Source organism: Arctopsyche grandis, chromosome 11 (genome assembly GCF_051622035.1).
Source record: "Arctopsyche grandis isolate Sample6627 chromosome 11, ASM5162203v2, whole genome shotgun sequence".
NCBI lineage: Eukaryota > Metazoa > Arthropoda > Insecta > Trichoptera > Hydropsychidae > Arctopsyche > Arctopsyche grandis.
The window spans coordinates 19,013,843-19,035,630 of NC_135365.1; the positions used below are offsets into that span (position 1 = coordinate 19,013,843).

A 21,788-nucleotide genomic window follows, 5' to 3' on the forward strand; every position below is an offset into this window, starting at 1 on the left:
AACGGTTCCTGAAAATTGGTATTAGATCATTTCCTGTTGTCACAAAATCTGTGTGTATAATTTGTAAAAATTATGCACATTAAACTGAAATCTATAGATATCTCTATAGACATTTCTATAATTTCGTGTTTATTATATGTATAAAAATTGTAATAATAATTGTACACAAAAATCTAAAAATGATCCATAGATGTCTCTATGATTATTATTTCTGTACTGATTAATTGTTATACATATGATATGTATTCTGATTGTATATGTATTATTGTATTTCTGACCGTTATCGTACACTCGTCGCATTGGAGCGATCTGTAATGACGAGTGTATATTGATTTTAACAATAAAATAAATATGTGTGTATTTGATGATATAAAGATATCAATTTTGTGAAATATGTATATTATCAAATGACTAACGTCCATTATCCACATATGCGACACGATATATGTATATGTATGTACTATCTAATCAGTACTCAGATTGTAGATATCGTAAAGTAAATGTAGGATTCAACTATTTCGTTCATTTCACTGGGGATTTTGCCCATGTAAAGGCATTTTCATTAAAATTGTTCATTTACAAATGTAAAAACGACAGATATTATAATAATCATATCGTTATTAAAATTTATTACATTTCTATTGGTGAAATATTTTAGTAGATTATTTTAAATCTATCAGTTGTTTTACGGAAATTAATAATAAAAAAAATTTAAGAATACCTCATGGCAAAGACATTTCAACAACAGAACTCAGTGGCGTAAGTTTATTTATTAATGTTTATTTATTTCATAATTATACAATACGGTTTTAAGAAATTCCAAGTGTAATAATTCGTTAGCAATGAATAAATCATGTAGAATAAAAAGCTTACTATCTAAAATAGTGTTAGCAGTTTTGACGCAATCCCTCATTTCCTGATTTTCGTTTTAATTTATTCCATTATATATTATTTTTCAGGGGAGAATACAATGATAATAAATATATCACAGATTACAATTTGTACGACGTCGACAACAGAATAAAATCATTTGATAACTGCGGTGATATCAATAAATTATCGGCAAATACAGAAAGGGCCGAAATTTTGAAACAGGAACTGGGATCAGCTGGGTTTTACTACAATCATGAAATATTCAAAATAAAGTGCTTCAGTTGTGATTACATTTTAAATCTAAAAAAGGGTGAAAGTCCAACGGCAAAGCATTATTTGGAAAAGCCTCGATGTCATTTTTTGACTTCTATCAGACATGATAGTCCTAAGATGCTCTTATATTTGTCTTTCCAAAAACGTATGCAAACGTTTAGATTTTGGCCCGCTGCGTTGAAACAAAAACCCGAGGATATGGCTGATGCTGGATTAATATACACAGGCAAAGCTGATCAGGTACAATGCTTTTTTTGTGGCGGTAAACTGAGTAACTGGGAAGAGAATGACGACCCTTCTATAGAACATGCTTATTGGATCCCAACATGTCAATTCATGATTCAAAGGAAGGGAATATATTTCATAAAATCTGCTAGCTGCAAGCGCGAAGAATTAAAAGATAAACGCCGTAAAGCTTTAACTGAAAAAAAATGTGATGATGAAGAAACATCCACCGTTTTTCATAATCATACGTGTGCCGTTTGCTATGATAAGCCAGTATCAGTGTGCTTTGACCCATGTGGCCATGTTGCTGTATGTGATCAATGTTGTTTCAAATCCACGAGGTGTCCACTTTGCAGATTAGAAATTACAGATATACTCTCTATAAACTATGGATGAAACAAGTCTAATAAATAGCTTTCCACCATAAGAAATGAATTTATTTTCTTAAAAACCAGTTTTAAGTTGTCACTGTTTCAGAAAAAAATGACACAAACTGCATTCATTTCTTATGTTTAAAAACAATAATATTTTGATTTTATTTAGTTTGTTACAATGAATTTAATTTGTCCAAAGGATGCATAATATACTTTTTGATATCATACAAAAATACGTGCAGGCAGGGATGGAGTTCAACCAACCCCGGGCTTAAATAATTATAATAAAATTGCCGATGAAAATAATAAATCGTTCAGATACAATTGAGAAAAACTTAAAATGATATTATGGCAAATATTATTATTTACATGTATTGTAACAAGCGTGCATTTTTATATATTATATTTGTGATTTTTTTAGCGTCGAGTAACATAGAGGAAAGATAAATTGATCAAACAAAGCTTTGATCAAACACTTGCTAACAAAAGGTCATTAATATTTATCAAATATGCTTTCTGTGTCTATATATACATGTACATATATACATACATGTATATATATATATATATATATATATATATATATATATATATATATATATATATATATATATATTTATTTAATAGTTTATTTAATTTAAATTTATTACTAAATTCAATGGATGTTAATATGTACATATGTATATAAAATCTAGTTTATAAGTTTTTCATAATATATCTCAATATTATGAAACAATGCATGCAACGACTCCCAAGTTGGAGTTTGTTTTAAATTGATTTATTTTTTTACTATCACGCGTATTTTATTGATGGTTACGAAAGTTTGTAAAGTATTTTTAAAATGATAGCTTTCAGCGAATTTAGGCACTACAATTTCTATAAAATATGGATAAATAGTCATTTTTCAATCGAAAAAATAAAATAAAATGATCTGAAATAAATATCCATTAATGGAGGCAATCATTTTATAAAAATCAATCTTAATTTTTGATGGATTTGGATAGAGTATATTTAATAAAATAATTAAGATAGGTATATATTAATTTTTACATGAAAAAATAATAAAAAAATGGATTTTTACGATTCAAATTACGTATTTTATCTATTTAAAATATTTAAAATGTAAATGCAGGTATATGTAATTTAAACTAAAATAACAATTTTCTTATTAAATTGAATTGTTTTAAATAAAATAATTTATAATTAACATAACTTTTAAATATTTCCTTGTGTTCCACTGTCTGATTTTTTTCTGTATTTATTTAATATACACATATTATATTGTACATACATATCTATGTATTCAATTTTATTACAACCCTACATTATGTATAAGATAAATATGTATGTATGTATATGTATGTACATGTGAAGTGAAACAAGGTTTAAATTCTATTAATTTATTTAAAAAATTATTTACAATATGTGATAAACAAACATTATATTTTTCAAATTAATAATTCAGAATTAAAAATCATGAGTGAAATCCATTTTCGGCAATCCAGCCAAGCAGAAGTAGTGTTTATCCACATTAAACATATCCCAAGTGTATTGATAGTCAGCATCAGCATCTTCGGCTGCTGGACCCTCTTCTATCATATCTTGATCAAAATTGAACAGCTTATTTAAATAATAGCCGATTAGATCGAAAATAAAACGCATTTTCTTTGAAATTTATATGTTTGTCATATACAATGGAACGTAATTGAATGAGTAGCATCACATTATTGTTAGAAAATTTTGAGCGACAATTAATTTTGATAAGATTGTGTTCTAAGTGACAAGATTAAAATCTATAAAGATAAACAATTGTGCGGTGGAATAAACAATGAAACTGTTTAATTATAATCCATACATGCAAACGAATATATTTAACTGGAATTTAGCGATAAAGTCGGGAAAAACCACACAACAGAAATATGTATAAAATAGTTGATTCAATACAAAGTTATTTGACGGAATTAAGCATTGATAACAGCAATTTTCATTCTCCGAAGAAGTTCGATTTTCTTGTTTTCAATTCTGAGCGAAATTGGAGCAGCCATAGCTTACGGTGTTAACTGGCACTTTCGAAAGATTGAATCGAAAGTCCATAAAGTGAAAGTGATCCGCCGGGAATGCAATATATTTCAGGGATAACACCTTGAGCCCCGGCTGCACAAATACGTGAAAGATAATGTCGAAGGCGTTTCTCAGAGCTTTTGGCGCGTATCTCGCAATAAAGGAGCGGGGAAAATGATTCATAAATTCTTATTAGGGAAAAAGTTTTATTTGGACAAGGTTCCGACGGTCACAATTTTACGTTACGAAAAAATACGCTGCACTATAAACAACACCAGTGGACTTTTATCAGATAGCCGATATCGAAGGACCTAGATTATACTGCATACATACATCTGTGTACACATTTAGTTATCTACCTACGCAGTATACAGTGTGCGTGGTACTGACAGATAAGATGATATTGATTTCTGTAACTGGAGGGTACACTGTATAAATATGTACTAGATTATATTATATTTCATTTGAAAACATTTAGAACGCGAGAAGTACTTTAGAATAAAAGCAGTCTCTATTTGGAAAATTGATGAACCCTTCACCTTAATTGGGTACTTATTCAAAGAGGGTAGAATAAGTAGGTATATAAAATTTAAAAATTCAAATATGTTCATTGGTACTAAAGTTTACACATTTTGATAGATCAACATGAATAATAATAACACAAAAACTAATTTTTGGAAAAAATTAGTAATATGTATAAATAAAAAAAAAACGGTTTCTCAGCCTTAACAACATCAAAATGATAGTGTTTTTTTTATTTTTGATTATACACACATAAATATATCGCAAATACGATAATAATAATAATATAAGATTAGGAAAATGGATGGCTTACAAAAATTCAAAGGTTAAAATTTGGATTTTTGTCATTAAATATTCATGCATATACAATATATAAATTTTGATTATTTTATTAATTGTTATTTTATTAAATTTATTTGTTCTTATTTATTTTTATGAATAAATAATTGGGCCGTTATATTTGAAAGTGGCAAAAGTTCACTTTTCTTCATTTCGAGAAATATTTCGCAAAGCATTAAATATAATGTTTTGCATTTAACAATATTTCAAAATATTGGTCACCTGTAATACGTTTATTCTGCTTTTCTGAGATTCTGGACATATCGAATCAAAAAAAGTGATAACAATTTGTGAATTAAGTCAACAGAAATAGTGTTTTTGGAATTGAAAACTGTACTTCCGCCACTTTTGAATCTAACAGCTCAGTTGTGTTTGTAATATTATTGTAATAAATATTGTAAAAACATAAAAATGAAAATGAAAAAATTTTACGTTATTTTTATTTCATAATATTAGCCCACAGAGTATATTTTTATTGATATAAACCCTTAAATTTTCACGTTAAAAAAATCAAACTGATGGTAATTTAATATTTTTTTCAAAAAAGTGTTAAAAAGTCAATTTATCGTCATGCAATGAAGATTTGTTCGCTTCAGCAAAGACTAATAACCGATCGGTACCATTTCAAATAAACCTGTCGCTTTCACGCTCATCATTAGAACGTTTCGTATTCTATGGATTCGTTCTACCGCAAAATTATCCACTTTTCTTCCCTTTTTTCATACCGAGCTTCAATTTTCCGCCATTTCTTTTGTTTCGCGCTCGGAAGAAAAACTGGAAAATTACCAAGATCGTATTTTCAATAATCCTTTGTTTGGGCGCACATTTCTAGTCTTTAGCGTTATACATATACATATATATATATATATATATATATATATATATATATATATATATATATATATATATATATATATATATATATATATATATATATATATATATATATATTCTAGAACTACCTACATGTACACACATATATATATATATATATATATATATATATATATATGTGTGTGTGTACATGTAGGTAGTTCTAGAATGCGGGAAGAACAGAAACTCAATATTTATTGGATAACTTTATACTGCTCTACTAATTTATTATACACACACGTGCTTTCAAAATGTATACAAACAAACTTTTACGATTCATATCATTTATTAATTATTGAATTCTATTAAAATTATTTTAATTATGTAAATTGTACATAAGTACGTATAGGCTGATAAAGATTAGTTTTGTAAGAAAAGAAAAATTTTAATTTAAAAATAAATAATAAATATAATAAAAAAATTAATCAATATTATATTTTCACATTATGCTATTTTCGGGTTGCCTCTGAGCGATATCTATGGTATTGATTTTGTAAATTTATAGATTATAAATTTTGAAATCATCTTCAAATAGTGGTTACATAGTGGGTAGGATGTTTTTTGTCAAATTTATGAGGAGCCACTTCAATAATGAAATTAGATAAATTGGAAAACACTGATAGGAAACGGTTGATTAAGTTTACAAATATCCAAGTTTGACCAGCAGCACTACAGATTATACTCAGAATAAATTATTTTCAATCAAGGCTAACTCACGGGATTGAATCAATCAGTGCTTCTGGTTATAAATAACTATTGAAATTAAATTCATTTTATAATTATTGGTTAATTATATGTATTTATATAATATTATCTATATAATAATTTATATAGACGATGGGGATTGCACTATTCTCCGTATCGTTTGGAATAAAAATGTTATTGTTATTATTATTATTATATGTATAATATGGGAATTAAATTGACAAAAATGTAACTTGTGGTTGATAATACGTGATTGAGAAAAATGTTTCATTTATATTGGTATTTTATAATAAAAATAAAATATAATTGTAACAACTTTGAATACTTATATACAAAGTATAATTTCCGTTCTCGGAAATGATAAAAAAAAATTGTACTTCCAATATTAAATTGAAAAAGATCGTAATATTAAATGATTAAGGCATATTCAACTGTAATATGGGTATATTTTATAAAATATATGTATTTATGTAATTGTTGATTTCGTCTTACAATTTGTATTGATATTAGAGTCAGAAATGGAAAGCTTTCAATTAAAACTCAGTTTAGTCTCAAATGGTTCCACAAAAGCCTCTCATAATCAGATTCTATATTGGAGCGAGTTAACCGTGTCGTAAATTCCGTTCAGGTTAATTGCCTATTAAATTACAATAGCATTTTGAAAATGGAGCGTTTTGTCGAATTCTCTTTGCGATGTGAAAACGTAGATTACAATTCTAGACAGAAGAATTAGTATAATTCTCTTAATCGTCCGGTTTGAAATTATATGTATGTACACTTTTAAACGTATGTACATATGTATGTATATGTATAGAGACGCGATTAAGTGGTAAAACCGACTGTAATTGCCGCAGACGTAAACTTTAAATGCAAAGTGGTCGCAATTGAGAGATACCCCGTAAAACGTAATATCACTTTATGTCGAAACGTGAGCTGCAATTATGTAGGTGCATTAGATCTCTGAGCTGAAAAAGACAAAAGCGAAAATGCTCAGGATCGAGATGCTTAATTAGGTAAAGAGGAAGGGGTCAACCACGTCGGAAAAGTTCAACTGTATTTTCCGTTTTTCCCTAAGAGTTAAACTTAAACTCAGTAATTTATAAGAACTCCCTTCATAAAAAAATAACAGAAAGTAAGCACTTAGTTAAAAAAAAAAACAGAAAACGATCTGAGATGAAGAATGCGACTCTGAATACAGCTTTCGCAGCGTCGTCATTTAACAATACTTCCTTTTAAATTCTCTTTTTGAACAATAATTATTTAAATTTGCATTTATATCACCTTTTCAGCATTCATTTAGTACAAAATATTATAAATTCAACGCAGTTTCCAACAGGATCGAGATCAGAAAGTAAACGTTGAAACTAATTACATTGGATATAACTTGCAAATATATAATGCTATGTGCATTATACCTACATATTTACTGTAAAAGTTTCTGAAGAGATTAATGTATGATTTTTAATAAATCATTTGACCAATCAGAAAACAGAATGTAGCGATTTGCTAAAATTCCAAGCAATAAAATAATTACATATCTTGATCATTTATGAATATCATCTAAATATATGTATATATAAATGTATGTATGTAAATATGTTAATGCATATTTTTCGGTAATGAAATGAACGTGAAATCAGTGTGGCAGGGTGATTATGATATTAAAAAAAACAATAATGTATTATATGGAGAGTATACCTAATAGAGTACGCCTTTGCGTTAATAATTAGGGAATTATTATTAAATACTAATTTATTTATAACTTTTGTACATATTTAATTGTAAATATAATCAGTAACAACAAAATTACACATCTGTTTTTAATTCGTAAATCTATTCTGATAAAATCGTACGTAAATGAAGAATTTGTACAATTTGCAAGGGTGGCCTAATTATCTGTCGTGGGACTATATATTATCATGTTATACATAAATGGATTTTGGCAGAATAAAATAAAATAATTCATACGTCCCACTTCTATTGAAGGATATTATATGAATTATACGTATTCATATGTATGTATGTACATATATCGATTAATTGATATATTTAGGTGTGTAGGGTTAGCGAATGATACGCTACACAGCAATTCGACGAACTGTGTGATGTTTTGTTACACGTGTACAATTAAATCCTGGGTCACAGGTGTTCCGACGTAACGGCGGCCGTTACGCACCGTTACAAACGCCGTTAGTCCACAATACGTAACTGGCCGCAAGTTCGCATCGAAACGCAATTATCCCTTAAAATTGACCATGCAGAGAGTCGTCTTTTTCCAATATTTGAATGTTCGACAAACTTGTATTTTTTTTTAATTATATTAATTTTCCGATAGCATGTACATATATAAATATAGCAATTTCACGCACGCACTGAAGTACCCACAATTATATAAGGAAAATCGTCATAAAAATTATGTATGTATGTACATATGTACTTCCAAGGACAATAACAAAATTTAATTTTATGGAATTGCAAATTGAAGGACAGAACTTCAAGTGGTTTGCTTGAGTTTTGATTTAATTGTCAATTTATATATGTACATATGTATGTATGAAAATCATTGTTGCACAGTCTTTTATTCAAAGTGCTTTGAATAAAAGACTTTAAAAGCCCCCCCCCCCTAAAACCTGTCTATGATCTACATAATTTGGAGTTCAATGGAAAAAAATATAACAAATTTGGTGATCCTTAGTTAAAAATTATGCAAGCAGTATAGCTCCGTGGTTGATAATCACCAAGGTTCTCAGGTTCAAGCCCTGGGTTTACCACGATTGAAAATAATTTTATTCTGAAGTATTTTTGTAGTGCTGCTGGTCAGAATTTGATATTTGTCATTCCAAGTCGGTCGTTTCTTATCAGAGTTTGCCAATTTATCTGTGTTCCAATGAACCAAGTGGCTCTTCATAAAATCGACAGAACCATCCTAGCAATTATGTCAACACTATTTGAATACGATTTCAAATTTATAATCTACTAGTGGTGCTACGCGGCTTCGCTTGGTAAATGGAAATTAAATGAAAATCTTAATTTATTTTTTTATCAAATTTATTTGAATCGAAAAAAATTAACGACCGACCAAACACAAACGTCTTTGACCAATCCAGTCAATCAGAAACAAATTACAGATGCCGATTCGGTTTTACACACATATATTTTATCACGTCTCTCTTCATTCTATGCACCACTTCCTAAGTTATGGAGGTCGTGACCATTTAGAAAGGTTGAGTTAGTGTTTTTAATTATGATTTTATTATGATTTCATGTTTTATTTAGTTATCCTTTCCTTATTTAATTTGTATATTTGTATATATAATTTGTTTATTTAACTTGTATTTTTTGCTATTGTACTTCTTAATCTTTTTAGCACACTCATCGCTTTGGAGCAATCTGTTAGACGAGTGTGCTTGATTAATTGATTTTGTAAAATAATAAAAAAAAAATGATTTCTGTACAAGTTTAATACCAGAGGTATCGCTCAGGGGTAACCCGTAATGGCATCATAGGAAAATGTGTATAAAAATTGTGGGTTTGCACGATGGAGTGCATTTGGGCGAACGAACGCTGTTTTTAAATCAAAGATGCCACTTTGCCCGAAGAAAAAGATTTTCGATCAATGTGTTTTGGCAGTGATTATGCATGTATGTGAGACATTGAATGCCAAAATGTTATACAAAATCCAATTCAATCAAAGAAATATGGAATGCTGTGTGCTCGGCATAACGAGAAGATATAGAAAATGTAATACGTGGGTGAAAAGTATGACAAGGGTAGTGGAGAGATTGAAATGGCAATGGGTGGGCTACGTAGCTAGAAGAATAGAACAAACAAGTGCTGGAATGATAACCGAGAGAATTTATATGAGAGGGTGAAAGGAAGAAAGTAAGAAAGTAAAGAAAGTATCGACCATCGTAAAACAAGTCAAAGTTCCAAGCGATACAATTTTTATTGTTTAATAAGCTAAAAATATGAAACACAATAAATGAACATCAACAAAGCAAAATTTTTTTAATATATTTGAATTGTAATAAAAAGGTATCTAATTTTGAATCGAAGAGAACTTGGTTCACTTTTTCACTGAAAGATTCACACATACAAATTTTCACGATGAAAGCTCCTATAGATAGATGTCTTTGTCGCGTGTTCGTACATAAGGAACATCTGTTCAGATCACGCATTGCAAAAGCTGCTCGTAAATCGTTTTATGACTTCTTTTTTCCTCATATCTATTTTTATGACGGAAATAAAATAGTCAATCGATATATGGGACATTTCTACACTTTCCTTCTTTCGACACGCACAAAATATATATACCATCTGAACATAAAACGTATATATATATGTTTGAAATTTTAATATAAAACAATACCGAAAGGACAGAACGACCTTAGTAATTGTCGTTGACGTTTCATCTAACTTTTGCCGGATGAATTTGAATATTTACGCCGGTTTTTCGGTACTCGATGAACTCCTCACGTGCGGCCTCACAGCAAATTGTACTCTGGCCGGACTGCCAGACCACAAGACTTCATCTGACTTGCTAAGTCAATTAAGCCAAGTGTAGCCACGGACCAAACGACCGACGTCTAGTTTTATTTATCTTGAGAGCTCGCCGAAAAGTTTCCGAGGTTCTAATTTCGGAATTTCGGTACGTATGCGGAGGCGAGTGCGTCGTAAAATTTGCATCGTAAACGCGCGTAATTTCCGTGTATTGTTACGCGGATGCAGCAGCTGATGGTGAAATTATTCGGTGCGTGATGAAATTAATTCCGGCTAAAATCTGTGCCAAACGATACCAATTAGTGGCAGTTTCAAGTTGAATTTGCCACAGATAACTATTTTGGAATGAGCGTATTTACATACACTTGGCGTGTTTTGACAGTGCAATGAGTTTCACATTCAACGCACGCTATTAGGATTCATTCAAATTGCGTGTCGCTATTTCGATGGTGATTCAAATAAATGGAAAAAGATTCAATTAATGGCTGTAATGTAATATACTGGCATAACCTGGCTATGACAAGTTCATAAAGGATCGCTTTTGAAGGTATTTTTTCAGTTTACCAAAAAGACAACGGCTAATACGGCGTCCTAGAAGGACCTAGAAGAGAAAATCAAGGAGATGCTGAAAATTCCATGGTTTATTATGGATAGTAGCGTAGCTACCTCCTAGCAAAGTTATGCAAAGCACGAAAGCCAAGCTTGACAGGGGGTCCAAATTCATAAATTCATTTGTACACTCAATATTAAAATAAGAAAAATGACTCGTATGTATGTAAAAATATACGTATGTAATATTATTTTGCTTCACCTTTAATTTACGATCCAGAAATGTGAAAATATCCAAGCAACTATTTGGGCTTGTATCGTTTCAGACCATTAAAAGTAATTTGGGTTCACGTGGAATAATTAATTAATCACGTAACGCTATTATTAAATAAAAGACTGAACAAACTTTAAATCGAGTAAAATGAATTTAAAAAATCGGTGAAATAGATTAAATTTATTTATTTGCAGAAATATTATACTGATAATCTTATGTAAATATGTATCAACAAACAAATTAATTATTTCATGTCATATTTCAGCATGAACTTTTCGTATTTATAGGTACCCAGAGGTATTCGTATTTCTCTAGTTGTCTGTACTTTAGATTTTTAGTTTTATAGTTTTAAGGATACGATGAGTGATAAGGATTTGATGCCAAAAATTATGAAAACATCTAAATATATGATTCAAAAACTGTTAGTTAAAATTTGAAACCGACAGTAATAACAATTTTAAAATTCAAATTTTTGGTGTATTTTTTATTTATATTTTTACATGTGTATTTACATACATACATACATCATGTGCTATGACAGGAACTACCCAAAGGTGACACATGCATATGTATGTATGTTGATACTTATATATTATACAATTATTATTGTATATCAACAATTTTTCAAACACAACGGGACATAATACAGACTGGAATACAATACAGACAACTATGGACAATCAACAAATTTTATAATGAACAGAAAATTTGCAAGAAATACGTATGTAAGTAGCAGTTTTATAAGATTCAATAAATAAAAAAAAATTGCGAGAAATTGAGGGGAAGGATACCGATTTATTAGATGTGTTAAGTAAGAAAACTTAAGTAACATTAAGTAAGAAAAATCGGAAAATTTTACAGGAGATGGTCTACTTTTGTTTTAATAGCCACAAGATCTCGCCAGCAGCTTATTTAGCAGGGACTTGAACCCACGATCTCTCTACTAGTATATAATGGCTCTACCAATGTAGTACATTGTGGCTAAATGCAGAATGCTATACTGTTATTACGTTTATGTTACTAAGAGTTTCATATATTATGCTTTCTTATATAACCTTTCACACTAGCTTGGCTTTATAGACTACTAGTGTTTTTAGCCGGCTTCGCTCGGTATTTGTAATATAAACAGCTTAAACGTGGCGAAACTAATGGTAATTTATTAAATTTATTTGAATCGAAAAAAAATTATATTCAACCATTTATCGATATCGTCGTCATAGAAACTTTGATTTTTTTTCGATGCTCCCAACAAACATTAAATCTTACATACAAAATCTGTTTCGAAATTATATATTAGACTAGCTGAACCCGGCATGCGTTGCAATGCCACAATAACGCATGTAATTCCTGTTCCTGTTCCCGTTTTCATTCCCGTTCTCGTTCCCATTTGTCGGGAAAACGAAGGGCAGCGAACATGTTGGTCGCGACGCGAAAACATTTGAAATTAGAGCGTTGCAATGACACCCATTCCCGTTTTTCCCGTTTCCGTTCCCATTTTTTTTCACAGTAATCTTCCCGAACATGCATACAACAAATCCTGAAAGTTCCATCGTAATCGGTTCAGTGGTTTAGGAGTCTATTCGAGACACACACACAGACATTCATTTTTATATACATATATAATATATTTACCACATTCACGTTTATGGTACATTTTTGGTTCAAAGTTTATTTTTCCACGAAAGCCTAATCTTTGAATGTTTCTCCACGTAAACCTATCGACATATGTAATAAAAATAAAATAAGCAGTAATTTTCGCTTTCTTTCATTATATGTATAGCAAAATGGATGTCGAACGAGCACGTACGGGGGTGTGCCTTTTCATCTAGTATTTCTATTCGAAAACCGATTCCGTCGCATTTGATGAATAGACGAGGGTTATAAATTGAGTTGCCGTCAAATTTGGAGAGTGGTCAACGCCGCAAATGTCAGAAAGAACTCAAAATATATATATATATATATATATATATATGTTTAAAAAAAACGAACTAAAACAAAACGAACGTTTCGACAGTAGGCGTCACGTATTTCATTACCGAGCTTATTGGACGGTTTGAAGCCGGCTTTTGTTTTTGCACCGAAAACATCTCAATTTTGTATTCAATAAGTGACGTTTTGAAACATTTTGCGAATAACTCGATATTTTCACACGTAGCTACACACAAATACGTAAATTGAGAATTGGCATTCGAGCTTTTTCGAGTTGGCAGAACGATCAAATATATAAATATGTATGTACATGTATGTATACTCGTATTGTATTATTGTATATTTGAACGTGTGTATGTGTTTTAACCGAAAGTTTTTCAAATCGATTAATTTATCTCTATTTGCGTAACACAACCGATAGTTAAAATAATTGGAAAGTTTATTTTTAAATTGGAAATGTGTTCAAAAAACGTTTCGATGGTTAAATTTGTCGGTTAGAATTTTTATCGCAACAACGGTGGTCGGTCGTCGCTGTGAACTTTTAACGTTTTTAATTATTCCGGAAAAGCTTCCTGGAAAATTCAACACTGCGCTATCTGACAGCACCGGTTATCCTGAATAATTAATCGCGGCTCAGTCGTGGTCAAGCCGCCCCAAAAATTACCATTAAACAGGACAACATCTGCCCTTAAACATCCGGTCGTCGGTGCTAAAGCCCCAAAACAGCCGCGAAACAATCCTAATTTAAATTTTTTGACCGACAAATCCCGACAACACGAGGAAAAAATAAGAGGAAAAAGAAAACGACAAGCCACCTTCCGACACCGGATACAAAAAATGGCAACGTTTCCGTTTGAGTTAATTCGACAAATTCACATTAAAAAAAGGAGAAACGGTACCATCTTAATAGGAAGAATTATAAAGCTTTTATGTATATTCCCCAGCTACGTCTTTATTCTCCATTACTCTAATTATGGAGTCGTTACATCCACCGTTTATTTGAAAAATAAATAAGTTATTTTATTTACTCCTACATATTTTATTCAAGTTAATGTGTTAAATTTCATGCCATTTATAAATGTTATAACGTATTATATGTATGAAATTTATTTTATCGGTGAAATTGGTATAAAAAAACAACGAACGTGTGCTGACTAGAGCGCAAAAATGTTTTTTCGACGAGAGCAAAACAGATTTATTTACACTTGTTAACATGCACTTTTAGTTCCCACTATTGTAATAAAAAGTACAAAGTTTCAAAGTTTTAAAAATCCTTACATTAATTAGTTCTTATTGATTTAATAATAAGCAAGGCATATGGGAATTCGGATTTTATTTTGAAACTATCCAAGCCTTTCAAATCCCACTGTACAAAAGCCTTGCTTTTCAATTTATTTTTTAGAAGTCATCTGGAATTTACTATTTGGAATCCTTTTTATTGAATATACATACATTAACAATTCAGAACGCATAAATAAAATAAATCATTTTATCATTATCATTTTGTTTTCTTACAATCTAGGAGGAAAATCTATGATTTATGTTTTTTGTTTAAGCTTTTGAATTTATTGTCCTTATTTATTAAAGAAGATTCTATTCCAATATCCAAATCGGATCTCTCAGTAATCCATCATTAATTTACAATAATCCCTATCCTACCAACTATTAATGTAATTCCTTTTTATATATGTACATAGATTTTGCTCTTCTTTTAACATTATTCCTCCTTATATTGATCCAATTTGTTGTATCTTTTCTTGCTTTAAATTTCTATTGTTTGATCATTTTTCTTAGTATCACAAACGAACATACATACACATATCCCATATCTGCCATTATTCAATGCTTTTCTTTTATGTGTTTATTTTTTTTCATTGTTGTTATTAATTTTTTGAAACTTTTTTAGTGTCAATGTTATATATGTACATACGTTGTAATGTTGTTTATTTCTGTTTTTTTTTTTAAATGTACATATGTAGGTATATATGTACAGTTTATGGTGAGAGCTTTCTATAACTTGTGTTACATTCGGAGATATGACATTTATTGCAAACTCACAAATGAAATGCTCATGGGCTAAAATTCGCAATGTAAGAAATCTCTCAAACGTATAAATTATTTCGGTGCGATTCAATTATGGGTTTTAGCTAAGTTGTCACCTGAGCTGACGATGGATGGCGTGTTCAGCCCCAGCCGAAGTAGGAATTGGATGGAATCAAATCCTTTCGGCAGTGAGTTTCTTGTCAAATTCAGAATTTCACGTGGGAAACCCATTTATCTTGCGAGCTGATGTATGAACGGGAAGGGCACGTCTCGCGATTTTTTCCTCTCGCTATTCGCTATTAATCTTGCCAGTGGAAATCCTGCTCGGCTTACAAATTAATTCATTATATGTATTATAATAACACACTCGACTAGGATGTATGAAATTTTTTAATTCTATTTTGGCTGGTGAGTTATTCGCTTAATATTTGATAATATAAATTACTATAATACAATAAGAGATTGTAATGTTTATTTTTCATTGTTCAGCAAAGATATTTGTAATATTTATTACACATACATACATAAAAAAGATTAGATAAAATTTCAATTCCATTATTAAAAAAAAAAAGATTACTTTCATTCTAATTGATTATAATTATGAAAAATTTAAATACATAGATTATACAATGCATATATAAGATTAATTTAGGATATTGACGTCGTTGTAATAAATGTTTTAGAATACTACTTTGATTGGTTAATGACATGAGTACAAGTAAATATGTACGTACACATGTACATGTAGACACAGTTGATTTTCGACAGACGAGCTTGATGATGGTCGTTGATGGTCAAGTCATTCTTCACAACAGACTGATTTTTCACCAGATTCGAATTTAAATAAATTGTGTCTGATTTCGACGAAATCGTTTAGCAAATTCACAGGAAAGAAGCATCCGTGCGGAAAATTTTCCATTTCTTCGTTGCCGTTTAATCGCGTCGTCGATTTAATGTGTTTACCACGTCGTCTGGCAAAATTCAAAAGACGTTTATAATAAAAGAGTGACCTTAGAGTGTTATTACATAGAACGACCTCCATGTGACCTCAACAGCAAGTAAGTACATGTGAATTATGAATGTATGGTTTGCATAACCAAAATATTACTCCAATTTATTATATAAATGCTAAGTAGGCCATCTCGTATAGCCCCTTTCGTTTGTTCAAAAGTATCTATTTAACTATGTACGTGTTCACCGCTCGGTTATACACTGATACATATTTTGCTGTTTTGGAGCTGTAGGGTGGGTAGGTTTTATTATATTTAATTTATTTTCAAGTAGGGGTAGGTTCCTCGCGACGTAAAATTCGTCCATCTTTTAAAGTAACAACAAATAACAGAGTTAAGTGCCGAATAAGCTCAAATTTCCTCATTTCAATTTAAACTGCTAAATATTCATGAGCACGTCACTCTCTTTGCTTTAGATTCGGGCAGATTTCAATCTTGTTTTTCCAATTCCTAGCCCGGTCTTCGTGAAGCAATATTTTAATATCGTCTATGATGAAAAATAAAACCGGCCGAAGGCGCTTCACTCTACCTTTATTTTATTATCTTATTTTCATTTTTATACTTTAGTACTGAATATTAAGTGGATATGTTTGAATTATTTAGAGCTCATTACATCGAGATTGAAAAATTATTCACAAAATTTTTATTACAAATCAAATCAAACATTATTTATAGAAATCGAAGAATGAGATTGTTTTTATACTACGAAAAATATTATGTACATAAATTGAATTAAAAATCTTCCAGTGTGTCTAAGAATTTCATATGGTTTTTATCATATTTTCATTACTTGTTTTAAGATGAAGAATAAACATAATTTAGGGTAAAATTAGCACCAAAGGACATAAATAAAGTTTGTCGTCATAAAACTGATCTGGACTATATATTGTTCAAATATTACCAATTTATTACATATATGTATCTATATATTAAAATCGAATGAAAATACGAATGATTCATACTTTTCAATTTCAAATTTTTCAGTTGGAAGCTACAAATTATTGAAATATTGTGTTAAAAATAATTTATTTATTTTAGGACAAAATTTTCTCACTACTAATGTATTTAGAAAGTTACTAATGCATTGAGATTGGAAAGTTACTAGTGTATAGAGATCGGAAAGTTACTAGTGCATAGAGGTTGGAAAATTACTTATGGAAAAGTTATTACTTATATTTATATGCATGTAAATAAACTAAAATTTGTTTTCAGTTAAATCGATGTGCTTCTGAGAAAATTTTACCACTATAAATATGTTTTAATTCACATTGCAATTTCTATAAATTGTTTTTTTTTTATTTGAATTTAAAATTTGAACGCAATTATTATAAAGTTCATGGTAGATTTTACATACGCTATACATAAAAGATTCGGAATGGTTTAATATATATTTGAAACACACTATAAATGTACTAAAGAGTACGAGAAAAATCCTGTTTAGTTTTGGCTAGTCGTTGTGTCGGTTTAATTTCCTCACTTAATGCGAGTATAAAGGGTCGGTTTTCCCCCTAAATGAATATAATTATCGGATTTCGTTTTATCGGGGCAACATTGTTACATCGGGCTTAATCCAAATACTATTCATTAGGTTTTAGCAGAACGCGCGCACACACAGCCAACCGAGAACAAATGATTGTTTGGTAACGGTGTGGGATTGAGGGTGGAGTTTAACGGGAAATGCAGGGGGTTGAGGCAGGTTAGATAGGAAAATGCTTACGACGCATACCATCTCCTCCCCCTTAATGGGTGATGCATTATCGTAAAGACAACTGAAGCGAACTGAATTGTTATCAGCCTGGACCAGCTATTCCGATACACTACTATATTGAAGCGTATTGACTAGCAAAAGACGACAATTACCCCACATACTTGTATCCAGCAGACACGGCTGATTTTCGCTTGAAGCAATCGATTCATTATGAGGTGTCAACTCTGCGGTTTTTTTTACGCGGGTAGTTTCTTGAAATGTCGGTTCGATTGGGTATTTGGATTGCGAGGTCGGTCGTTTCAAATGAAGTCGATCGACTTTTTTGACCTGCGTCATCTATCATTTACGTTCGCGTACAACGCAACGCCAGAACGTGACTCAGAAGAAAATGTGCCGTAGAAAATCGGAAATACGAAATAATACCGGGTGGAATGGGCTTTTCCAAACTTTAAGCGAAACTAAATATATATATAGGTATACATGTACATACACATACATATGTCATGTAAAAAAATCTTTTGTGTGAGCTGGTTTTAAATTGCTCTTGGATAATAAATGCCATGAAACCAGACATGTCTGCTTTCCGTCCGTAAAGGTGACTTAACTTGCATCCACAGGTTAAAAGAGCGGTTAAAATATTCCCATGTGTGCTTCTACAACTTTGCTTGAGTGTAAAATTTACTTCCAAGATAAGCACAAAGGTGTAATATATTGTTGAAACTGCAATGGATATAATTAATGTAAATAAAAATATAGTACATTCTGAAAATTAGTTTTATAGAATTTATTCAATTAAAAATAAATCTTTTACGAAATTAGTTGATATTCAGATTCTATTCCAACGAAAAAACGCTAACAATAGATTAAATTTAAATGAAATCAAAATTTCAATCTTTGTTTATTCATTATGATGAGATTTTTACTCTTAATCATAGTTAATTTTTTCACTAGATATAGATAATTCATTTATAATTGCTGTTCATCTTAATAATTAATTATAATTATTTTAAAATACATCTTGATAATTAATAATAATTATTAAGATGTATAGTGTGAAAATTAAAATAAAATCTTGAATGCCTAAACATAGTTGATAATGGGAAGGGGACATGAGAAAGATTCAGACCCCTGAAACGATTAAAGTACAGACTGGCAACTGCACGTTAACAGCAATAGCAATAGTCAAAGTATTCTTTAGTACATTCTATATGGAAACATTCATATTTTTTTATTTTATTTTACATATTACATATACCAGAAATATCTAACAGATAAACTCCAATGCGCCTTCCTGTCCAATTATAAATATCGAAAACCAATTTATGGAGTAATTTTATAAAGAAATCCATGGATAAATTTGCATTTTTTTTATAAATAGGTGACTTGAGTGAACAACTCGAAATTTAAGAGATGCTGAAAAACTCGATATTTGGGAGAGATATTTCAGCGTTGTCATTTCTTTGGAATCATTTCTGTGAAAGTCATATGGATTGGCAAGCTTTGATAGGAAACGATTGACCTGGAGTCACATATGCAAGGTCTGGCCAGCAGCTCCGGGCAGGGATCGAACCCGTGACTACTTCGTTTTAAAGCATTACATGCTAACCACAAATGAAAGCTATGTTCCATAATGTGTACGTGGCGAAGACACAACAGCTGAAAATATATTCATATTATGCAGCAGTATATGTCAACGTAACGTTTCAGCAAAATCTGTTTTATTTGGCTGCTGTGGAAATAATTTCGCTCGACGTGATGTTGTAGTAGCAAGTGCACGCGTTGCTATATAATATGAATAGAATTAGTCTTTTTCGTGCACTTCTGTGTCGGGCAGTTGCCTTGCAGTGCTGGATAATATAAATAGACCTTAACCGATCCAACTTGTTTTGGAACAGGTAATCATATATTAGGTAATACAATTTCGTACAACATAATATATTATATATGTACAATCGTATGAGAAGAATCATTGACAGTCTAAAAGATTACATTGGAGATGAGGAGAGATAGCTTATCAAGAAAAAACTATGGGTAACATCAAGTTAGATAAATTAAAAAACCCTAACAGAAGACGGTTGATCTGGATTTAATAACCATCCAGATCTTACAAGCAGCGATAGACGTACTCTTAATCATTGAGAATTTTAGTAAATTTTTCGATACTAGCCGGGGTTTGAACCATTATATTGGTATAAAGTGAGCTACGCAGTGGCTCACTGCTTATGGAAAGTAAAAGAGAAAAGTCCAATATTTTCTACAGTTTGGAAAGGAATAACTGATATTTTGAAGACAATGCAAAGGTATACTTTCAAGGAGGAGACGATGAAAGTATTAAAGATAAAAAAAATAATTTAAAAAGTATAGAAATCAATGTAATACAAAGATTCACGGAATCATGCACCATTTCCAAACCGAATCACAGCTGAACGAGCACTTTCCCGCTACATTGGAAACGCATTAACTACTTGCAGTCCGCAATAGCAGTTTGATATCGGAGCAAATGCCACGTATGCTTGGCTGTCGTCACACTTCAGAGGGTCAATATGTACGTGCATATTGGAAAATCGATAGCATTCTCACTACGTAAATTGAATTTAGCACTAGTGGGTGCTACAACCGGAGTTGTGCTTAGTAGTGCTACCTAAGTGCCGGTGCTCTGTATTGACACGCCCGTGCTCAAGTACGACCTCGTTTTTTTCCCTTCTTTTTTGTTCGCTCCCAAGTGGAAGGGTCCGTGTGACCCTTTTGTGTGAGATGGGGACCCACCCGACCCCCTGCCAAATAAGGGGACCCCGTTGACAACGTTTGCTCACCTTCGCGACACGTCATACACAATATAAATTGCGATCGACTGAACAAATACGAAACAACTGTTTTTGTTTACCACTGAAATGTACGAGTTGTGTCAACGAAGCGTGGGACGGCTTCAATTGGATCTCTACATATTTATTTTTGATCATAACTCTTTGATATGTAACGACAGCACCCATTGGGGAGTAAAGTAGTAAACTTTCTGTACTACTTCGGTGTAGAGGATTTTTAAAAGTTTTATTATTTTTGGAGCTCCCGAACATAATATTTGACACTGGAATTTATACGAGTTCATTTTTTACAAAACATGTACATACATGAAAATTAAGTAGTATTTATTAACATATACTTCGTTGGCCGAGCGTGCCATACTTTACTGTGTATTGTATTGAAACGATACATTTGAAGCGGGTGTTTGGTAGCTCTCTCTCTCTCTTTCTTTCGTGGTTGTAAATGCGAGCGTGCGAGTAAGATGTACTAAGGGGTGATAGTTAATTATTTAGGTATCGTTAACATTTGGTGTGTATTTTAGTTGCATTTGATTGCACGACGCCTCGTGACCTCTATAATAGAAAAAGATTTTTTTGTTTTCGTTATTATTTTGTTATATACAATATTCATACCAATGACGCCTTGGCTCACAAGTAAGTATTCAAATTCGATCATTGTGATGTCAACAACGATCGTTATTAGCAATTCTTGTCGTTTACATAAACAAC

General features: G+C 31.0%; 1 protein-coding gene across 1 annotated transcript; it reads left to right on the plus strand.

Moving 5' to 3' along the window:
* Positions 1 to 473: 473 nt before the first annotated feature.
* On the plus strand, positions 474 to 2,174 carry LOC143918653 (baculoviral IAP repeat-containing protein 7-B-like). Its single transcript, XM_077440597.1, has 2 exons — positions 474 to 759; positions 960 to 2,174. Exons 1-2 carry the CDS (start codon positions 725 to 727, stop codon positions 1,765 to 1,767), a joined length of 843 nt encoding a protein of 280 aa, XP_077296723.1. The 5' UTR covers positions 474 to 724; the 3' UTR covers positions 1,768 to 2,174.
* Positions 2,175 to 21,788: the final 19,614 nt, after the last annotated feature.